The 13,583-nt window shown below is 35.2% G+C and overlaps 1 protein-coding gene across 1 annotated transcript in view; it reads right to left on the minus strand.

Moving 5' to 3' along the window:
* DCDC1 (doublecortin domain containing 1) overlaps positions 1-13,583 on the minus strand; it is a 276,353-nt gene that overhangs the window by 27,352 nt on the left and 235,418 nt on the right. The window contains exons 22-26 of the mRNA XM_081939283.1: positions 11,666-11,776; positions 8,350-8,449; positions 7,512-7,647; positions 6,537-6,696; positions 1,402-1,560 (exon numbers count right to left, since the gene is read on the minus strand). Coding sequence (XP_081795409.1) covers positions 1,402-1,560; positions 6,537-6,696; positions 7,512-7,647; positions 8,350-8,449; positions 11,666-11,776 — 666 coding nt within the window. The remainder of the gene's footprint in view (positions 1-1,401; positions 1,561-6,536; positions 6,697-7,511; positions 7,648-8,349; positions 8,450-11,665; positions 11,777-13,583) is intronic.

The raw sequence follows: 13,583 nt of genomic DNA on the forward strand, positions 1-13,583 counted from the left end.
TGCACAAAATCTTTGTACTGATAGCTTGCTTTGATTTTAAAAAAATAATTACACTAGTACACTATACTGAGAACAAAGTAAACAAAACTCTAAGATATGTGACAGTGAGCTGGCAAAGAAATAAAGAAGATCTCAAACTCTTGTGAAATATGAAATAATGGAATTCTAAAGAGATTATATCACATTACATGTTAATTATTCCTTTAGATAATTATTGGATTTTCATGCAATTTTCTTTTCTTTATTATCTTTTACAGGACTATATCCTAGGAGCTTTTTTTTCATTTTGAGATATTATAAAATCCACTTTTTCATAGGGCATCAGGGCCTGGTGTCGGCACTTGTGTTAAAAATTATTAAGAATCTGAAATTGAGATACCTACCTATCTCCTTCAAAATAAGAGAAGACTGATTCCGTTGCTCATTGCATTTAGTAAACAAAGAGGGCGGTGAGAAATGGGCTTTTCTCTTTAGCTGAATTTAACACTTGCTAGAAATATAAGGACTAATATAATATAAATATAAGGACTAATCTCTATCTCAGCAATCTAATAATTCAAGTGTCAGACTTGACTTACTTAGCGTCATCTATGGGTTTAGTAAATATCTGCTCAGAGTAGTGGTAGAATAAAGTGCTGGACTTTCAGCTATTTCTAATTATTTGGTGAATGTCTTAACTGTTTATTAAGATTTAATTTAGAAACAGAATTGCAGAGTACAGAGTACAGGTAGTCCTCGACTTATGACCACAATTGAGCCCAAAATTTCTGTTGCTAAGCAAGGCAGTTGTTAAGGGAGTTTTGGCCCATTTTGTGGCCTTTTTGCTGCAGTTCTTAAGTGAATCGTTGTGGTTGTTAAGTAAACGATATAGTTATTATGTGAATCTGGCTTCCCATATTGACTGCTTTGTCAGAGGCCAGCTGAGGAGGTTACAAATGGTGATCTTAAGACTCCAGGACAAGGCATCTGTCATAAATGCATGCCAGTTGCCAAGTGCCCAAATTTTGATCATGTGATCATGGGTTGCTGTACTATTTGCAAATGTGAAAACTGGTATTAAGTCACTTTTTCCAGTGCCATAGTAAAATGGTGACTAAATGATGGTTGTAAGTCAAGGACTACCTGTAGAGCTGAAACCTTTATAATAAGCATTTAACTTTCAACCTGACATTATAATTTTAAGTAAATTATTATCAACCTAGGACACAGTTTTGCTTTAATATAATCTATGCAGGTTTGATACAAGGACAATTATATCAGAAACACTCTTTTCGTTGATGTCCTCTTATTAAAAGATGGTATCCTTTTAATTGTACTATGAGTAATTTTAAAATGATGCAATAATAAAAAGATACAAAAGGAATAAAATTAATTCATTATATGCAAGCATAAATAACTGACCTGTATTTTTTATATAACTCTGCATCTTCAAAAAACTGCTCATCTTTTTCTTTCTGAATGTTGTAGTCCTCATCAAAATCACAAGACATTTGCTGCCAGGCATATTTTGTAGTCTTATGACATGCTTCTGTTTTAAGATGTGACCTTATGTGTGAATTTCTGGAAAGATATAGAGGCCCACCAAGGCTCACTTATTACCAATGATATTTTTTTTTAGAGATTTGAGCCATTGATTAAAACTGAGTGTCCAAAAGAGTACAAGAAGTTAAAGCATTACACTGTTTATTCTATTAATGAGAATTTGAGTTTCATAAACACTTGGACTGAAACATTTAATTAGATGCTTTAAGTTCATTGAAATGAATGACAAATAAATTCTATGGGAGACAATGGCCAGTGTGATTTGGATAACAGATCTAAGAACAGTTTAATAGTCAAGACTTATTCATGTATAGTTTCTAAGACTATCAGTGACCAGTCTTCCAAACCTGAGGGCCTGGGAAAAACTGGTGAAGTTTTATTATAGGAATAATATTCCTAAAAACCACATTTTACTTCTTTTGTCTTTTAAACCGTGTTTGTTTCATTGATTCGATATGGAATTGTATGAACTAGTTGGCTCCATGACTGAAATGTAAAAGAAGATCTTTATTCATTGTTCCTTCCCCTACATCTACCTATGTGCTCCAAAATATGTTCCACAATAACCCTCTTGGAATGATAGCTGAGATTGCAAAAAGGCAAAGAAAACAATGCCAATAGTTCTGGATAATAAGCTGATTTCAGAAGGCAGTGAGGAAGGAAGCCAATCTAATTTCCACTGGGAGAACGTTCTAAAGGGCCATCCACAGGCAATGCTTCCTGGCCTTGACCTCCTCATCTCCCAAGCTGCTTCTCCCAAAAATTATGTAAACTAGGCCTATTCTAGGTGGAAAGTGCAGTCCTGAAGGTAACTGGTGCCAAGTCATAGAAGGGCTTATAGGTTAAAATTAGCACTTTAAATTGTGCCCAGTATCTTATTGATAGCCAGTGCAGGACCTGTAGTACAAATATAATGTGCTCCTAAGGCCAGATTTTACTGTGTGCATGGATACCTGCACTCTGCACTATTTGCAGATTCCAAGTTGTTTTTAAAAGCACCCCAATATAATATGTTAAAGCAGTGGGGATTTGCTGCTTTTCATGCAAAAATTACAGAGTCCTTTAGGTGAGATGAGTGGAAGAGAATATAATAAATAAATAAATCCAGAGCTTTGGAGAAATATGCCCACTTTTAACACCCACGGTGTAATAATTAATCTTTAAGCTTCTATGAATATATATATATATATATATATATATATATATATATATATATATATATATATATATATATATATATATATATATTTGTTTTCGTAGATTTTCATGGGTGTAGGTATGCTGGTTTTGTTGTATTCGGGTCTTTTCCCGTGTAAGGTTGAGATTGTCTTTGCAACATTTCGGCAGGATCACACCTGCCATCTTTAAGCTGTGGGCTTAAAATGTGATTGGAGCTGCCGTCTTTCTGTAAGTCTTGGTGGGAGGGGATGGGGTGCTGGCTTTGTTTCAGTAAGTGGAATGATTGGTTGTGTGGTTGTATCATGATTGGTAGATTGGTGCTGATTGGTGCAGGCTGTGTGTGCATTGTTGTTTTGTATTTTAACGGCTAAAATACAAAACAACAATGCACACACAACCTGCACCAATCAGCACCAATCTACCAATCATGATACAACCACACAACCAATCATTCCACTTACTGAAACAAAACCAGCACCCCATCCCCTCCCACCAAGACTTACAGAAAGACGGCAGCTCCGTTCCCATTTTAAGCCCACAGCTTGAAGATGGCAGGTGTGATCCTGCCGAAACGTTGCAAAGACAATCTCAACCTTACACGGGAAAAGACCCGAATACAACAAAACCAGCATACCTACACCCGTGAAAATCTACGAAAACAAATTATATATATATATATATAATATATATATATTCGAACAGATGAAATGAATGCGCTATATAGTATTGATATCAAAATGTATAGTTCATCATCGGTGAAGTATCATGTGTTAACCTGGTCTTAATATCTCTAAGATAGCAAATACTCTCTATAAGATAGAAATGACATATCATTTCTAGAAGGCTTATTTCTAATACTGGGGAACTTTTTTAATATTTCAGAAAACAACAGTGCCATCTATTGTGCAACAGAATTAATGCAATATGTCGATATACTGGTATTTTTCATTGATATTCTACTTTCCGCCTTCAGCATTCTTCGACTGTGGCAGTGCACAAATAATAACAGAATATGGGCAAGGAGATACTGATATGTTAATCGATCATTCTTCAAATTACATACATCCTGGTTTTCATTCCTTTTGTGAACTTCAGCCAAACAGATTGTAGGTTTTTGTATCATTCATGAGCAACAAAAATTCCATCACATAAAGTGCATTTCTTTCATGTACTCATAATAAAAATGAATGCATGGAGCATTTATGAATATTTATGCAGTTATCTATAAAACACACGTATCTTTTGAAAAAGAATTTCAGTGTTGAATAAAGAACAAAATGTTAAGAGACATTCTAGTTCCTAATAAAATGTGTCACAAAACTGTTTTACAGAAAATTACCACAAAAGTGAAACAGACTGTACACAGAATATGTCTGAATATGGAACCACTATCAACACTGCAAATATGCTTGCCTTCTAAGAAAATATTCTTTCATCACATAAAAAATGATACGTCTCCCCACAGCCCTCAGAAAACCTTCCAGCACACAGATCCAGAAGTTCAAGCCATTCCGTTTATTTTTACTTTAGTTAGAACTGTTCTACGTCTGCTGGTAACTTTTGATTTTGAGCGATCTTACTGTTTTGTTTTGTTTGTAAGTGTGGGCGCTAAACATAAGTGGGAGATAATTTGTAACGTTGAACAGTGCTGAGGTGAGGCTATTTAAAATCTCATTAAGAACATAATAGTCCTATTAATTCCCATCTTAAACCAGAATTTTGTTTCTTACATGGCTAGTCAGATGCCTCTGGGGTCTCAGCAGGCAGGAAATAGACATACATCCCTCTTCGGCTAGTATTTCTGTGGTATTCGGAAATATACCAATGCTGTATTCAACCCAGAACTTCGAGGCTAATAGAAATCAATAAACTTATTCTTGATTAATTTATCTCATCCATTTTAGAGCTATGCAGGTTGGTGCCCATCACAATGAATTCCACAGGTTAATTATACATCATGTGAGAACACATGAGGTATATTCTAATTCTGTGTATTCACATTTTTTTCCAGACAGAGGAAAACCTTGATTTCATATATCTTGATTATATTTAGTAGAGCTATTATGAGGGCCAGTTCAGTGTAGTGGTTATGGCATCTGCCTAGAAATCAAGAGACCATGAATTCTAGTCCTGCTTAAGGCACCAAGCCAACTGGATAATCTTGGGCTAGTCCAGGAAGAAGGCATTGTAAACTGTTTCTGAAATCTTTGGGGGGGGAGGAGGGAAGGCATTAGTCCAGATAGTTCTCAGAAGTTAATACTACACTCAAAAGTAACCACCACCCCTCCACAAATCCACTTTAACCCCAAAAACTTGTTCCTGGTTATTTATACACCGCTCACACCCAACTGATGCATACTGTTGTTGTAGTTTTACTCCAATATGCATCAATTTATACCTATTTAAATTTGCCATTTGAATTTGATTAGGTTCATCCTGTTTAAAACAAATGTGTTTTTTTTTTAACCTTTTCCCAATGAATTTTAGTTTCCACTACCCAGAATACTTTGGAACCATCTGCAAACTTGCCATCTCATTGCTGTTCCCCAAGTCAAGTTATAAATAACTTACTGAAGAACGCCCCTTATTATTCTTTGCTGGGGGAAAAAAATCTGTCCATTTATTCCTTTTTTCCACCGGACAACAGTCCATAAAAGGATAGGTTTCTTAATCACATGACTGCTAAATTTATTCAAGTGCCTTGAGAAACTTATTCAGGGTTTTTAAAAGTCCAACAGGATCGGTTCCACCCGTAAGCCTGCTGATGAAATAAGTCTAGAAGCTTTGTAAGGCAGGATTCACAGTATTTTTGCAAGTGCTGCACTATGTTGATTTTCTGTGATTTTCTGTGACAACTACTGCACTATGTTGATTTTCTATGCTCCACTGCTTACTAGTTTTTTTTTTTTTGTTTCCGCTAATTTACTCAAAACAGAAACAAAACAAAATGCAGCTATTATGTGAGAGGCAGCAATGAAGTTGCTCTTCAGAACAATCGGAAATAGCAGGCATCTTTGGGGACCTCTGAAGAAGTGGGAATTTCTATCAAAGGAAAACTACTTCCTCCCACTCCACCTGGCACAAATACCTGCCGAAGAAAAGCTGCAAACTACCGGTACCTTTGCAATGTTTCAGCAGAATTGGAAGTTAATCCCAAATCCCACAACATAGGAATAATATGCTCTGGGATGATGTGTATAGGAAGAAACAAAAACTTGACTTCACATACCACAATTATATTTAGTAGAGTTATCCACTATTTGTACTACATTAATGTGTAGTCGGAGGTTCTTGAGTTATATGCTGAATGTGAAGAGAACTTGAAGAACTTAGAAATCAGTTCTTTAAATTGTCTGAAGTGTTTTATTATAGTATAATTGCTACAAATTTTAGATTTTCATTTCTTCTTATGTTATTATAAATACAATTCTTTCAGCTATTAATTGTGGCTACCTTTTTATTTGAGCCATGCAAGATATACAGGATAAAATAAGATTACCAGATAGTAAAAGAGAGGTACATGAAATCTCATTTATGCTTGAACCACTAAAAGTAATAGGACTTTTTTTTTAGTGTTACTTTGTCTTATTTATCATGAGAAGAAGCAAAAATAATTTAAGCGCTTTCAAACTATAAGGAGGAAATAATGGAATAATATATCATGCACTGCAGAACTGATTGGAAAGTATATTTGTATTTATCACAAATGCAACAACTATTTTTTTAAAAAAAGAATTCTAAAATATCAATAGACTGAAAAAGAGTATTTGTAACCATTCGTAGTATTGTACTGATTATTACTTTGGACCACTTACAGATATTTATCTGTGTCATCTTTTATTTTTTCAATGTTTTTTTCACATTTTTCTTTCTCCGGCTCTTCAACATCTTTTTTTTCTTCAAATTCTGCTACAGCTCTTGCAACAGAAAGTTTAGCACCAACAACAATGTCATTCTTGACTTGCAAAACAAAATCTGGAAAATGAATTCAAACTTATTTGCTTTAAAACAAATTGCAGATGAGTTTCCTTATCTATAATCAATTATTATGAGCACATCAACCAATGTCAGATTTCCAGCAAAAATTAAAGAACAGTTTTAGATATTTAACCCTTTCAACACCCACACCTATTTTCTGGATCATTGAATACAACAGAGTACTGTAAATTGAACCATTGACCTAATTTCCGTGGAAGTTACATTTTGCCTACAACAGACCCATTTTTCAAAAGGATTGTTCTAATTCCACCTAGTCAACTGGGTCATGAAAACACCAGTGAGTTTGCCATTTTGTTTACTTAGTCTTTCCATGGGAAAAAATCAACAGTGAAAAAGTAGTTGAAAAACTAAGGCTTTCTGTAACAGAAACATAGACCTATCTCCCTGATAGTGCCTACCTGGCCAATGAGGAAAGAGTAGTGAAAAAGCCTGGAACAAGAGTCATAGGATACCAGGTTTTCTTGGACAAATGTGGACTTGGACTGTGTGTACTCAAAAGCACAAGTTTCTTCCCATTTACTATGAATAGATGCTACCATATCTATTGATCTGTCAGTTCTCCTTTTATAGTGCGATGGGGAAAAACATTTGAATTTCTCATGTTGTCTGGTGCTTAATGCATTATTCTTTGACATCTTAATTTTCTGATTCCAAGCATGACTCACATAAAACCCAACATGAGACAAAGGGATCCCGCCAGTGATTTCCATTTGGGAGTTAAATGCCTAATATTAGCTTTATGTCATTATATACAACATTTTTTTAGAAAGCATAGAAAGCAATCTGCTCACTTTTTGGGTTTCTCATGACACAATATGCACGCACAGCCATTATATCAGATGTTAAATTATTACATTGGAGACGTTTCTTATGCTGAGCTGTAGTCCACAGCGGATCAATCCATTGCTCTCCACATGATATGTAAAGCTGTTAAAAATGAGAACTGAATGTAGTTCACATTCATATTATTTCATTTTTAAAAATAAAACCATGCACTTTCTGACGCATGAATTCAAATTGCTCACCAATTCAATATATATTTTACAGAATATATAATTGTATTTCTATAAAATAATAATAATAATAGTTGTTGTTGTTGTTATTATTATTATTATTATTATTATTATTATTATTATTATTAAACTATGCAATAGTGTCTTTCCCAAAATTATATTTGTAAATTATATAACACGTCCAAATTCTTAATAAAATTGCCACAATTATTTTACTGTATTTTGACAATATTTTAAAGCTAAATGGTCCATGTTTTCTGTAGAAGATCCACATAGAAAGTCTACCAGTAGCTGAGCATAATGCAAATGCAAATGAAAAATAGGCCAGATGTCTGTATAACGTATCTGATCTGATGTTGATTTAATATAGAAAACTAGGCGTTTTTTTTTTAAATCCATTGTAATGGCCGTCTACTGGAATAATATAACTAGAATTTGCTGACTTGTTGGCCTCTGATTGTGCCCAAATGATGGGAACCAAATAGAAGGAAGGAAGTCTAAATATTCCAGTGCATGGATTGAATGAAAGACAGGAAATACTATTTAAACCATAATAATTTTATTGGAAACACATTTTTTGAAGAAAGTATTGGCAAATTATTTTTATTTTTCTTACCAGCTGATCCTTCTCCAAATCTTTCAGAACAAAGAGTTCCACTCCTTTCTCAGTAAACAGCCTTCTTGCAGCAAAGGGCAAATTCAGTGCTGTGGTGCACCTTTTTAGCAAAGGAAAGCATGCATGTAATGTTTGCATTAAGTCTTCAACACTTGATGGAATAGCAATGGAATGTTACATCAGGATAACTGTACTCTTCATTAGAAATATCAATTAACCTAGCACTATTATATCCAAAGTGTAACTCACCCTTTTCCGAACTTAAGAACTTTAAGTCCAGATATCTCAAGGGAGCCCTTATTCTGTTAAAGCGAAAATAGTTCCAGGTCTGAGAACAGACCTTTTATCCATAGGGAGCAATTTCAAAACTAGTAATCCCTCAACTGTACAATCCTTGCAGAATGAGAAACACAGTTTCAAAGAGCATTTGCTCTTTCGCCAAATGGTACCATTTATTTGTGAATAAAACTTTGAAGATGTTGATGTTGGCTATGTAACTCTTGCTTCTAAAGCTGCATTGCCATATTTAACTGCGGCATTTTAATACAAGCCTATTTTTCTATTCTGTATTCTGTATCTTACTGTGGCTAAGAGTTATCAATTAATAAGAAGTTGCCATTGTTGCCACTTCTAGCAAGCAGAGGTAAAAATAGGTAGTGTTTGCATAATATTTTACTGGAGGGCCTAAAAGCTTGGGAGGACTTTGAATAAACATAGGGTACTCCCAAATCACTCTTGTAAGCCCACATGGCCATCTTTGTTTGCAGCTAAACTGATTCATTTCTTTGGAACTGTATTTGAAGATGATGAGAAATTCTGAACACCCCCAGGCAGAGTGAGAGTGTTGGTTCCTCTTGGTGGGGGACCTTATCTCATATGCCAGAACTTAGGCTTAGGCCAGACTCTCCTCTCTCTTTAAGGGTTCACCTTTCATGTTTTTACACAGTTTTTTTTTAAATACAGCATAATGCCTTTATAATGGCTTTGTAGATCTCCCTCATTGCAATTGTTGGGATATTTTAGAAAATTCCTAAGTAAGAAATATGTAACTAACTCAGACTGTACAATATTTAACAAACTATATAAATATGAACAAGAATATGGGCCATTGATTTGCTTTGTTTTGGGGGTTGTTGTTTTTAGCATTTTTATTTTGGTGAGTTGGAGAGAACAGTAAAACAATGGTTAAGTGCAGTGGTAAGATTCAATAATTTAACAACCAGTTCTATATCCTAATGACCAGCTTGGTAGGTGTGGCTTGGTGGTTATGTGACTTGCTGGGTGTGGTCAACTCCATGTCACTCTCGGCAATGGGCACTTCACCTTAGCTGTTACAATGTAATAAGGGTTAACTGGAGAGGCAGTTTCTGTAAGCAGAGCAATAAAGATTAGGCTAGAAACAACACCAGAATGTTTCCTCCCAGCCTTCCTTACAGGATTAGCCCTGTAAAGTGGAAAAAAACAAAATGAGATTTCTTCCAACAACCGGTTCTCCAAACTGCTTAGAAAGTTAACAACCGGTTCTCCTGAATAAGTGCAAACTGGCTGAATCCCACCACTGGCTAAGTGTAGAAGTGACATAGGTTTATCTCTATGTAGATTCTCAGTCATCCAGGTTATGGTTCCCGTTTCACTTCTCATCCAAGAAGCTTCTTCAGAAGTGGATGAGAATCAAAACGTCTTTAAGGAAAAACAAAGAAAGTCCTGTTGGCTCTTGATAAAGCACCTTTGGGACAACCTAAGCTTATATTTCAAGCATCATTGACTAACTTTCATCTCTTTAAATGTGCAATGAAAGCTGATAAGATTGAATAATGACAAGCAACAAAGATTAAAAAAACTTGGATAGCCTATTCAGTAAATGAAATTAAACAATTGTAATGGTCCCTCATCGTTCTAACATATTAATGGTGAATATCAATGTCACAATGTCACAGGGTTCTTTTTGAACTGGAGGTGTATTTTGCTTTGCAAGGATGACAACAGACAGAAAACAAGACAGTGAAGATTTTTATGCTTTTTACAACTTATAGCAAAACTATTTGTGCAATACAATCCTGGTGTTATATTTCTTCCTAAGTCTCCCTCCTAGAAATATATCCTTCTAGCAATCCTGTTTCCTCCCTTTTTTGGAGGGTTTATGAAGAAGAAAGAGTGTTAGGCCTGTAGTTATGTTCTTTTTAGGATCTTTGGCCTGCCACACTTTCTTATAATTTTCTATGCTGTTTCATTAGTGTAGTAGTTGGGAGGGGGGGATAGAAAGGAGTAGGATTGTGGAATGTATGTTGTCATTCTTTTATAGAAGCTCAAGGTCATCTTTTGTCTCCGCACCTCGACACCTGACCGGAACCAGAGGGGTGTAGATGCCATTGTGGAAGATGATGATTGGAACATGTGATGGATTTGTGGGTGTGGGGATAGATCATGAACTTTCAACTGGGTGGAATTTCAGGATGCAAATCAGAGTTGGAATTTTTCCATAGAGGTGCTAACTTGCCTGTAGAATAAATTGGACCTTTAAGGATGTTTTGCCTTGGACAATGATTTATTTCTGCATGGTATTTAGAACCCTAACAAAGAGAGTGAGAAAAAAAAAGAATTGACTGGATTTATATTGTAGTGCTCTTGCCAGAATGACTTGCTTCTTGATCTGCTGAACCAAACACCTATTGCTTTTCCACTTAGGGAAGAACCTCTCTTGGGGTCTTTTGCCCAGTCCTTTCTTGGCAAATGGCTTTGCCAATGTCTGACAATCTCCTCCTCCCCATTTTGGGTCTTATGTGAAGATGCTACATGCAGCCCTCCAGGTTCATCCTTATCATTTGGGTGGAGCTTTGTTCCTCTGGGTCTTCACTTCCCTTTTTCCAGAGAAGCCACTCAATGACCTTGCTTCTCCCTTCCAGATCAGGAATCAACAATTGCTCTTCATGCTTATGGTAATTTCTCTCTCCAATTACCCTGTTCACCATGTACAGACTTTTCCTCCTCTGCTTCTCTTTTTCCAATTTTAGGTCAGATATGCAGCAAGTGAGGAGGTGGGTGTCTCTTCTGGGCTTTAGACCCCAACACCTATAGTATATACCAGGCTGGGCCAATGGGACTGGAATATCTACATCTTCCCCCAACATGGTCTGGCTAGCAGTCAGGTCAGCTCATTAGTACTTGTGACAACACAGTGGCCCTTCAAGACAATAATTAAGCTACTTCTCCCCTTCTAGTTACAGATTTACACTAGCAGAACAATAGCTAGACCACTAAAAACCATATGTGTCACAATCAAATGAAAAACAATAGATTTTAATGTAGGCATATTTACCTTTCAAGAAACTGCTGAAATTCTGTGTTATGTGATTCCTTTTCTGAATTTGTATCGGTGTACATCTTCTGATGTCCCTTTGGCTTCTGGTTTTTTTCTGTGTCAACATTTCTAAAGTAAATCAATGTATCTTATATAAACAGGAAATCCAAATAACATTTAAAATTTATTGTGAATAAATATATAAAAATATAAAAACAAAATTATACAATTATACAATTTTGCAGCCTAGAGAAAGATCTCTTTTCACTCTTGATTCTAGTGCAGGTCATGTTGTTAGCATCACTGGAATTACCTGAGACTGATGCTTTTTTATATTACAAAAAGAATTGACACTGCAATATGAACTCCATTCACTTTCACCCATGGGAGCTGCACAAGCAGCATCTGAAATTAATAGAAATTCAAACAACAAAATATCAGGCACTTACATATCCATTGAATGGTGCCTCTGGGAATATCTGAAAGCCTAAAAAATATAGTCTAAGCACTGTTTTAGATTAAAACAAATTGATTTATAAGAATGAATTGGGTTGGGAAGTCTTTTCAATTGTCTTATATAACTAAAATACTATAGGAATGGCTTTCAATCACATTCTTTGTAAGTGGGAAAATATAGTCCTGATAACAAGGCATGAAGGGTAATAGTTGATGCAGCAACTGAGCTTTTTCTAAAAGCAGCCAATCAGGTTTTCCCACCCAAAAACATTTCGGAAATTGCATCCTCAGGTAAAAATTTGATAGCTTAGCTGAAAGCTATGAAGTCTCTTATTGCTGTTTTTACCACTATCAACAAGAGAATTTTTTATGTTAAAAAGGAGAGAGGGGGCAAAAATAGATAATTAATTACTGTCACAAGTCTACTAAACATGCTTTCAAACAGACCACTTGAAGAATGACATCCCTTTTGTACACCTACTTCATTTTCGAAACTTCATTAGCATAATTTTTAATCGAATGCTCACAGAAACATGTACCATACAGACTCATTACTTGTTTCTTTATCTGTTTCTTAGCCTTAGCAACTTCAAGGTGTGTGGACTAGAATTATCAGAATGCCCCAGCCAGCAAGATTTGTTGGGAACTGGTTCTGAAAGGTGACATCCGCATGTTTACAGTTGCCAATGTTGAAAAATACTGATATAGGAAGTGAGCCCGTGGCTTAGTGGCTAAGACTTCTGCCTAAGATATATACAGCCCGGGTTCAAATCCCAGTAAGGGTATGGCTAGCTGATGAGAGCTAATTAGCTCAAAATAGATCTATACTAGTCTCCCTTTATTTATTTATCAGTACAAATTATATATATATATATATATGTATGTATGTATGTATGTATGTATGTATGTATGTATGTATGTATATATATATATATATATATATATATATATATATATATATATATATATATATATATATATATATATATATATATATATATTCAATTGGAATCCAAAGAATCAGACTCTTCTTTCCTCCCGCTAAAGAGGAATTTGAACTTGTGACTCTCACCAAATAGTTCTCCATATTGTAAAGTATGCAAAAGGGCTTTGTGAAATGGTGCAGAAATCAGCTGGAAAAAGGTAAACACGCACAAACTCAACTGCATTGGTCAAGAGCTTTAATTGCCTAAGCAGCTGTTTGAATCCCAGATTCTTTATGAACATTATATAAATTAAATATATACATAAATGATATCCCATACTTATGACAGTTACATCTATCAAAGAGATGGGAAAGTTTTTACATTTAAAAGAAACTTATTGGAATGTTGTTAATAAGGTAGAAGAACATTTTCCTATCACAATTCTCTTCAAACCCAAGATCAAATTAACCAAGACCAGAGAAGTAGTAGCCATCTTAACAGCTTCTTAGCTGCGGTAATAGTGATAGTAGGGGAAAAGTCTCATTGTAGCTTCA

Source organism: Natrix helvetica (genome assembly GCF_964273705.1).
Source record: "Natrix helvetica genome assembly, chromosome: 1".
Taxonomy (NCBI): Eukaryota; Metazoa; Chordata; class Lepidosauria; order Squamata; family Natricidae; genus Natrix; species Natrix helvetica.